Source organism: Sphaeramia orbicularis, unplaced genomic scaffold, assembly GCF_902148855.1.
Source record: "Sphaeramia orbicularis unplaced genomic scaffold, fSphaOr1.1, whole genome shotgun sequence".
NCBI lineage: Eukaryota > Metazoa > Chordata > Actinopteri > Kurtiformes > Apogonidae > Sphaeramia > Sphaeramia orbicularis.
Window position 1 is genome coordinate 176,951 of NW_021941459.1, and position 10,453 is coordinate 187,403.

Here is a 10,453-nt window from a genome sequence, read left to right on the forward strand (position 1 = left end):
CAGAAAAACATGATGATCAATGAAAACAATGAAATAAATATACAGTTAAATTCCAAAATATGAAGCGTTTCAAAATATGTATATATATCATCATATATAAGAGCTGATCTGAATCCTGATTAATTTTATAATAATAATAATAATAATAATAATAACAACAACAACAAAGTATAATATAATATAATACAATATAATATAATATAATATAATATAATATAATATAATACAATATAATATAATATAATATAATATAATATAATATAATATAATATAATATAATATAATATAATCCAACTGATAAAACAGAACAAAATAAAACCAATAAAAAATGAAAAACGAGGCTGAGTTAAATCTGAAACATGAAAAAACACTCAATTAAGATGATTTAAAGTCAGACTGAAACGTCGTCAGTGATTTTAACGAAACAACGAACTCATTAAATGACAGACGCCAAGGGGCGGAGCCTGAGGTGATATTTGACTGACAGCTGTGGATGACCTTTGACCTTTAATTCTATGACCCTTTAACAAACAAATATTCTATATTCAATATTCTATAATAATTCTGAATGAAACCAACAGGAGCCGACGTCAACAGTGTTAGAGTCGACCTGTGATCCAGGGGGTGTCGGTTCGATTCCCAGACTGATCTGCCCTTGAGCAAAGCATTTAAAGCAGCGGTGTTCCTGCCGGTTCAACCCACGAGGCGGATACAGAGTGTGTGTAAGTGTGTGTGTTAGTGTGTGTGTTAGTGTGTGTGTAAGTGTGTGTGTAAGTGTGTGTGTTAGTGTGTGTGTTAGTGTGTGTGTAAGTGTGTGTGTTAGTGTGTGTGTAAGTGTGTGTGTAAGTGTGTGTGTTAGTGTGTGTGTTAGTGTGTGTGTAAGTGTGTGTGTTAGTGTGTGTGTAAGTGTGTGTGTAAGTGTGTGTGTTAGTGTGTGTGTTAGTGTGTGTGTAAGTGTGTGTGTTAGTGTGTGTGTAAGTGTGTGTGTTAGTGTGTGTGCAAGGGTGTGTGTTAGTGTGTGTTAGTGTGTGTGTAAGTGTGTGTTAGTGTGTGTGTAAGTGTGTGTGTTAGTGTGTGTTAGTGTGTGTGTAAGGGTGTGTGTTAGTGTGTGTTAGTGTGTGTGTAAGTGTGTGTTAGTGTGTGTGTAAGTGTGTGTGTTAGTGTGTGTGTAAGGGTGTGTGTAGTGTGTGTGTTAGTGTGTGTGTAAGTGTGTGTGTTAGTGTGTGTGTTAGTGTGTGTGTAAGGGTGTGTGTTAGTGTGTGTGTTAGTGTGTGTGTAAGTGTGTGTTAGTGTGTGTGTTAGTGTGTGTGTAAGTGTGTGTAAGTGTGTGTGTAAGTGGGTGTGTTAGTGTGTGTGTTAGTGTGTGTGTTAGTGTGTGTGTAAGTGTGTGTGTTAGTGTGTGTGTTAGTGTGTGTGTAAGTGTGTGTAAGTGTGTGTGTAAGTGTGTGTGTTAGTGTGTGTGTAAGTGTGTGTAAGTGTGTGTGTTAGCATGGGCGTTTTTAGCCCATTTTTGGGGGTGCTGAAGCCCCCCCCCCCTAAATTGATTCCCAGCACCCCTAAAATATTTGAAGGTTGCTGAAATGTTTCTTTTTTCTTATTTACTTTATGTCCATTCTTAACATGCTAGAAAAATGTCAAAATCATACACAGTACATGGTTGAAACATAATATTGTGTGTGTGTTTTTGTGTGTGTGTGTGTGTGTGTGGTTTTTTGTGTGTGTGTGTGTGTGTGTGTGTGTGTGTGTGTGTGTGGTTTTTTTTTGTGTGTGTGTGTGTGTGTGGTTTTTTGTGTGTGTGTTTTTGTGTGTGTGTGGGGGGTTTGTGTGTGTGTGTGTTTTTTTTTGTGTGTGTGTATGTGTGTGTGTTTTTGTGTGTGCAGATAGGAACATGTGATTATCGACTTCGTGTAAATTTATAAAAAGCTTTAAATTAGATTAAAACAAACTGTGAAAATTCATCTGTTTACATTAAATTAACGCCTTCATAAATAAAATACTGATATTTAACCTGAGTTTGTGTAAATAATAATACATTTTTATTACATAATAAATCTGTCACTTTATGATAAAATTAAACTGAAAAAACAAAGAAAAACTTAAATAAACTAGAAGCACTCGGAGAGCGCAGACCTCCGCCAAGGCTGATCAGTGGGCCCCCCCCGCCCCCGAATACCACCAAAATTTAATCATTTCTTCCTTATCCCATTTCCAACAAACCCTGAAAATTTCATCCAAATCTGTCCATAACTTTTTGAGTTATGTTGCACACTAACGGACAGATAAACAAACAAACAAACAGACAGACAGACAAACAAACAAACAAACAGACAGACAGACAAACAAACAAACAGACAGACAGACAAACAAACAAACAAACAGACAGACAAACAAACAAACAAACAGACAGACAAACAAACAAACAAACAGACAGACAGACAAACAAACAAACAAACCCTGGCAAAAACATAACCTCCTTGGCGGAGGTAATAATAACTAACGGATGTGAAAAGTTTCAGTGAATAAATAAATATTTAAATGGTTTTGTTTTATTACCATAAACTTTATTATGTAATAAAAAGCAGAACCAACGTCACTGAGATCCATTTAAATATAAACTAACTAAATATTATTTTATATGTAAATATATTAATATAATTATACATTCATTTTGTTCATTCTGTTCATTTAATGTTTTCATCGTTTAGTTTCAGTATCAAACTGAAAATGACGGAAAAATATTAAAGAGGATTAACATGAACATATTAGATCAAAACCATCCGTATTTATTTATCGCCAATAATTAAATCATTGATCACTGATCAGTGTTTGAATATTTAACAGTTCATTTATTTATTTATTTAAACTGTTTTATTATTTCTGTAAATGTGTTTATCTGCTGTTAAACATGTATCAACTCAAGAACACATTAAACAGTAAATATCATGTGTTCATTTACTGATTGAACCGCACTGTAAAAAAAAATAACTCGTAAAAAAAACAGTGTTATTCCGGCAGCAGGGGCGCCAAAAAAATACAGTTAAATAACAGAAAATAACCATGTCATACAGTTTTTTGCCCTAACTTTACATGAGATTTTTCTTTTCTTTTTTTTTTTTTTTTTACTTTTTAATGTTTAATAAAGAATATTTACATGTATTAAAACAATCCAATTCCCTATAAATATATATATATAAATAATTTTCAGTGAGACTCAGTTGTCCAATCCACTGATAAAAACTGTATTTGGACAGTTTATCAGTGCTTATACATGTTATACATTCACAAAAATACATTTATTCAACATGTTTGTTGTGAAACCTCCTGTAATTACACAAGATATTTGTCAATGAACAAACAAGTCTGGTTCAACTGACAGAACAAATACTTCTGTTACTGTTAACTGTCAGTAATTTTATCTCATTTTATTTATTTATTATTTTTTATAGTATTAAAGTTTTGATTAACAGTTTAATCTCATAAATAGAAAAGAAATATTTGTGAAATTATGATACATTTGCAAATGTATTTTAATTGTATTTTTCAGTGAAAAAAAGAAAAAAAATTCTTTTAAAAAATGGAAATTTTATGGTTATTCACAGTTACAGTTTTTTGTGTTATTTTCCATTTGACATGTAAAATCACAGTCTGTTTTTGTCATTTCATTGATATTTTCCTGTATCTTAAAAATGCAGGAAAAATCTGTAAAATAAACAGTAAAAATTCTGTTAAATTACTGATTTTTTTTTTACAGTGTGTATTGATCTCCTGTTTGATTATGATTATTATTATTATTATTATTATTATTATTATTATTATTATTATTACTACTAATCTATCTTATTAACTTCTTTTCTCTTCATCGTTGGGTTTGAGTTATTGTTAATGTTTATGTTAAAGAAAATTAAATTAAAGAATCGATGGATTTAAATCTGGAAAACGAGGAAAGTTTCCGAAACGTCCAAAATAAGAACAGTGACCTCTGACCCCTGACCCGGTTCATTAAACGTTTCAGATTCAGTGAAACTACAGAAGGTTTAGAAATGTGACGTTTGTGAATCTGACACAAACATCAAACACAAACCAGAACATTTTCACCGTTTCCTGTTAAAGCTTCATCCTTCATTAAACTGATTATTTCTGTTTGAGACGCCTTCATCATCATCATCTTCATTTTCATCATCAGTTCACATTCAGACTAAATCTGTTTCCAGTTTCGTTCTGTTTCTTTTTCTGGACTCAGATCCAACCTGAGCTGAAGCTGAAGCTGAAGCTGAATGTGAATCTGAAGCTGGAGGATGAGGCCGTTCCTCCTCAGGTTCCTCAGATCAGCTTCATCTGCTGCTTCTGTTTAAATCAGGGGGGTCAAACATGCGGCCCGGGGACTAAATCTGACCCACAAAGGGTCCAGACTGGACTGGGGTGGATTTATGACATAGAAAGATTACACTGAAGATATGAACGATTATTTCAGCTCCGGTTCCACATTCAGACCAATTCAGTCTGTAAAATACAAACTTCATAACCAGTAAATAATGATAACTCCAAAATGTTCTGTGTAAATGTCAATATTTTCATTTAATTTTACTGTATTTACACTAAAATAAAAAAAAGAATAACCTGAACAAATATGAACGACCTGAAATGTCTTAAAGTGTATTTGTACTAATATTCTGTCTGTTATTAAATATTTGTGTATTTGTAGATCAACTGTGATCTGTACAATATAATAAACATGTGTAAATGATAAACTAAAACAGAATATTGATAAAAATACACTGAAGATATGAATGATTATTTCAGCTCCGGTTCCACATTCAGACCAATTTAATCAGTAAAAAACTACTATATTCACCTGTAAGTGATGATAACTCCAAAATGTTCTGTGTAAATGTCAATATTTTCATGTAATTTTACTGTATTTACACTAAAATTAACTATCATTTCTAAAAAAAACAAAAAAAGGAAGAACCTGAACAGATATGAATGACCTGAAATGTCTTTAAAAGTGTATTTGTTCTAATATTCTGTTATTAAATATTTGTGTATTTATAGATCAACTGTGATCTGTACGATATAACAAACGTGTAAATAATAAACTAAAATAGAATATTGACAAAATAACACTTATTTTTCCTAATAATTTCCAGTTTGTTCATGTTATTCACATTATTTTAAAGGATCGTTTGTAGATGTGAACATTTTCATCATGTAATTGTACTTTTTTTCGCTCTAAAACACAGAGGACAGTTTGTATTTGACATTATTTCTAATTATTATTCTGTTTTTATTTTTCGTACTGGGTCGACCTTGTGCGGATCAGACTGGGCTGAAAGTGGAACCTGACACCCACGGCTTCAGTTCAAACCAGTCCCATTCAACTGAAATCCACCAGCGTTCGTTAAATTAAAACTGAACAAACTGAAAAACGACGCAACGTGTTCCAGGAACAGAAGAAAACGACGGAGCAGAAAAACAGAGGATTTAGTAAACGATTAGAACCTGAATGAAACTGGAAACGATCTGAATTCACTAATGATGGTTTAGAGTTGATTCAACAAAATAAAACACACTTATCACAAAGACTTTATACTAGAGTCCTATTTAGTCAGACTTTATTTATATTTATTAATAGTTTATTAATTTTTATCAATACTTTTTTCATATTTTATTTATAGCTTATTAATATTCATAGTAATTAATACTTCATTAATACTTTATTCATATTTATTCATACTTTAATACTTTATTCACACTTTATTCATATTTAATTCATAGTTTATTAAATTATCTGATTGTTTATGTTCATTTTAACACAAGAACATTTACTTTTGCTTTTTTTTTTTTTTTAAATCCTGCGTTTAGTTCATTCATCCTAAAAAAAACTGTAAAATTCATAAATAAATCTATATTTCACACAATAAAGTTTTTCTTCTTGTTGCTTTAATGTCTCACATTGTTCCTGTTGTTTCTATATTAAATCTGAATTATTATTAATTTTATTTATTATCGTTCATTTTTTGGGGTAAAATCTGAACCTGAACCACGTTAAGGATTATTTCACTGATGCTGCATTTGGTTCATATTTATTTTATTTTAAAAACACTTTCATCTGTTTTTACCTCAAGTATCTTTTCATTTATTTTCACTGAAACAACAACATTCAAATCATTATTACTGAAAACATTGAATTAACACAGATTCATCAGTTTATTAACGTTACTGGTGTCATTTTAAGGGTTAAATTCTACATTTTAATCTGTTTTTCTTTAAAGTTGATTAATAATTTTACCTTTTTGAGTCTGATTTTTTTTATTTAAATAGAGAAGGTTTATTCATGTCTGTCATCAACTGTTCCAGACTTTATTTTAATCTGATTTATCATATTTTACAATACTATGTTTGACTATATTATATTATATTATATTATATTATATTATATTATATTATATTATATTATATTATATTTGCTGAACAACTAAACAAATGCATGTTTGTTTGTTTGTTTGTTTTTTACAATCATTTGTCCACACAGATTTAACTATGAAAATAAAAAAGTTAGTGTAAAACTGTTGTAACTGAATAGACTTTGATTTTTCTGTTTTTTTTTTTTTCTACTGATGTTTTTTACATTTATACACATGAAACTAAATTTAAATATTTGATATAAATCTATATTTAAAAGCTTAATGAATAAAATTATATTTGATTAACAACATTCATTAAAACTCAAAAAGCTCATTTGTGGATTTTATGAAACTACATTTGAGTTTTATTATATTAAAGTTTTTAACATTTCATTTCATCTTCTTTGGAGGAAATAAACTCAGTTCCTGGAGTGAATGTGTTAAATGCATGTGAATTATGTTGAATGTGTCAAATGTGGTTAGTTTGTGTTTTTGGATAAAACAGAGTTTAGGATTAAACCAAAACCATCAAACACTGGAAGAAAACCAGGACCTCTGCGTTTGACCTCAAACTAACACGAACAGACAAGCAATTCAGTTTCACAGCAGCAGCTTTAATTATTATTATTATTATTATTATTATTATTGTTTTGATTGTTTGTGAGGCGTCTTTGAGTGTCCAAAAAAGCGCTACATAAGTGTGATGTATTATTACTATTATTATTATTATTATTATTATTATTATTATTATTATTATTATTTAAAGGCCAAATCTCTCGCGCATTAGAAAATACGTTATTTAGGTTGAATTAAGGCGGATTTACGCAGAAACCTGCGGGTCTTTGCGGGTCTTTTGGGGTGTTCGCAGACCCAGGTGTGTTTCAGTGAATTAAACAGAACTGTTTCTTTCACTGAGGTTTGGACTCAGAGAAGCTTTTAACTCAGTCTGAACCAAAACACCACCACCACCACCTTCCTCTGCAGACACGAGGCCTCCGCCTGATCACACCGACCCCGGTAATGGACCGCGGGACCCGGACCCAGAACCAGACCCGGTCCGGTACGAGCCGGATCACGGAGGACCACGAGAAAAAAAAAAAAAAAGACCGAGAAACGGAGGAAAACCAACAACCAGAGTTTGCTGTTGAACTGGTTCCAGACCAGACCCAGTTGAACCGGTTCAAGGGTCCCAGGTCTGGGTCCAGATGAAAATGCGGAACATTATTGTTTTTTCTGCGTAAAAGTTCAGACGCACGCACTGTTCCGCAGTAAAAGCCGCAGAGCCAACATGCGCAGAGGGTCCCAGTGTCAGCCAATCACAGCCTGTTATTTGAGGCCTTAATTGTTGGCGCGAGGACACGCGCGGTAATTATGACAAATGATTAGAGTCTGATTTTGTGAAAGTGTTTGACAGCTTGAAAATAACCGTGAATTAACGACGTGACCCCGAACTTCCTTCCATCCGTCAGCCCCCGCGCGCACGTTTAAGCCCAGAACCAACAAAAACAAGCATTAAACTAAAGCAGGCAACAGGCAACAGCTACAGGCAACAGGCAACGGGCAACGGGACACCGGAACCATCAGACACACGGGCCCGGGAGGCGGAGGACCGGGAGGACCGGCCCGGTACGCACCAGCACGGGTTAGGGTTAGGGCGGCGTCCGCGAGCCTCAGCCCAGTTTAATCTCCAGTTTAATTTACACTTGAACAGTTTTAACAGTTTAATCCACGGATTAAAATCACACTGTGGGGTTTTCAGGCCCAACCATGCTGGATCCAGAGTCTGCTGAAACCGGACCCGGTTTGACCCGATTAAAAAAACCACAGAAGTTTAATTTTCATCAGATTCACTGAATTAAAACAAATGAGAAAAACAAGAGCCTGAGCAGAAATAATAATAATAATAATAATAATAATAATAATAATAATAATGATAATAATAATAATAATAATAATAATAATAATAATAATAATAATAATAATAATAATGATGATGATAATAATAATAATAATAATAATAATAATAATAATAATAATAAATCCAAACAGCTGAACCTAAACCCGGTTCTGTTAAACCGGCCCTGGTTCTGTGGGTAAGAACCGGGTTAGTTCTGCTCTAGATCTGGACCGGACCGGTTAGACTCGGTCTTGTTTTCAGGCATAAGACCTGAACCCGTGGGTCCAGATGTTGGGCTGAACCGGACCAGACCCCCTTCTGCACATGCTCACACAGACCACTGTTAGTTTGAGTGAAGTTTAAGAAACCCGTGTTTTGCCCCAGAATTAAAAGGTGGAACCGGTCCGGTCCGGTCCGGGCCGTCGGTGGCTCGGCTCGGTAGCTGTGAGGCCCCTCCGGGTCCCGTGTGTCCGCCAAGGCCCCATACCTCAGTGACATCACAGTGTTAATGGTGAATTAATGGCCGTTTTGGGGTCGGGGTTCGGGGTGGGGGTGGGGGTCCGTCATGGATGATGCATGGCCCAGACCCCAGGGTCCTTCCACGGGTTCTGCGCAGCTCCATTCATGCGCTCCGCACGCGGACGCACGAGCCAGAACATAATGAAAACAAATGCCCCCACCCCCCACCCCACCCCCGTCCACCAGCAGTTTAACCTCGTTTCCCTACATGTAACCCGGGCTCGCCCGGCCCGGCCCGGCCCGGCCCGGCTCGGCTCGGCTCGGCTCACTTACTCTCCTGCTGGGTGGTGTCGCTGCCGCTCGTCAGCCCCGGGGACTCCAGCAGACTCCTGCCCGCCTCCCCGACGCCGTCGTCCGCCTGCGTGCCGACCATCTCCCCGGCCTCCTCCAGGTCCAGCAGGTGGCTGACCGAGAAGTTCTTCTTGGCCTGCAGGGTGTCCAGGTTGGCCGTGAGCGGACTGTCCAGGCGGCCGGAGATGGACGGAGGCCTGTCCATCACATGCGCATAACTAGAAGTCATGACGCAGACGGGGAGCGCGAGCGGAAGAAGCGGAGCGGCAAAAAGGAGAAAAAGGAGAAAAAGAAGAAGAAGAAGAAGAAGGAGGAGGAGGAGGAGGAGGAGGAGAAGCGGCAGCAGTAGATCCGCTCATGCAGGTCCGGACCGCGGCTCCGGACGCACACAGACCCGGCAGACGCGCCTCCACATCCGCTCTGAACTTTTTCTCCTGGAGGTTTTTCCAAACAAACCAAATCCATGCGGCGCAGGCGCAGCCGCGGATCCAACCGAGAAGACGCAGGCGCAGGTCCGGAGGGTTTTCGGCGGAGAAGTCCTCTGAGCAGCTCCTTCCTCCGGTGCTCCAGTCACATCTGGACCCGCAGAGCCTCCGCTGCCGCTGCTGATCACCACCAGATGCGCAAAAAGCTCCGAGTGCGCGCAAAGCGGAGCTCAGCTGCGCTATGCGCGAGGAGGCAGGGCGTCAGCGCCGCGCCTCCGGGACGCGCTGGCCTATAGTCTGCCTCCCCCCAGTTAATGGGACTCCCCGGGTCATTACGTGGCACAGTCTTCAAACCTCCTCCTACTACTACTACTGCAGGCCGAACCAGGCCGAACCAGGGTTTAGATTAGACCCGGTTCTGACACCGGTTAAACCCACTAGGACCGGACAGAGGTGGAAGGACTGGCATCCAGGGGCGTTGAGAGGGGGGGGGGGGCACTGGACTGGTCCAGAACTGAACTCAGTCCAAGTAAAGCTGAGGATGAACTCATGTTCAGGTTTATTCCACTGTCCATTCAAACTAAAGCTGAGGATGAACTCGGTTCTAACAGAACACATGTTTTAGAACATGTACTGTTCATATGATTCAGAACCAGATCAACATAAAAACACCAACTCTTTAAGAACCAGGATGTAAACCAGGGCATCCCAAGGCCCAAATGCATCCCCCCAAAGGTTCCAGTCCGACCCCTGGGATGAATTTCCAAAGTGTATAAATTCCACAGTCCAGGCTGTGGAACTCATGTTAGTGTGGGTTCCACATCCAGACCAATCTGATCTACAGTCCAATAAGAACAGCAGAAGAACCCACACAGAAGAACCACTGCAGATTTACTACTGGGTTTGATGGAAAAAAT

General features: G+C 37.2%; 1 protein-coding gene across 2 annotated transcripts in view; it reads right to left on the reverse strand.

Moving 5' to 3' along the window:
- Positions 1 to 9,768, reverse strand: part of LOC115415841 (paired mesoderm homeobox protein 1) — a 34,404-nt gene extending 24,636 nt beyond the window's left edge. Inside the window, exon 1 of one of the 2 annotated variants that reach the window (XM_030129489.1) lies at positions 9,094 to 9,768. In XM_030129489.1, coding sequence (XP_029985349.1) covers positions 9,094 to 9,340 — 247 coding nt within the window. In that variant the 5' untranslated portion in view covers positions 9,341 to 9,768. The remainder of the gene's footprint in view (positions 1 to 9,093) is intronic. The other variant, XM_030129490.1, reaches the window with a different exon arrangement.
- Between the last annotated feature and the right edge of the window lie 685 nt (positions 9,769 to 10,453).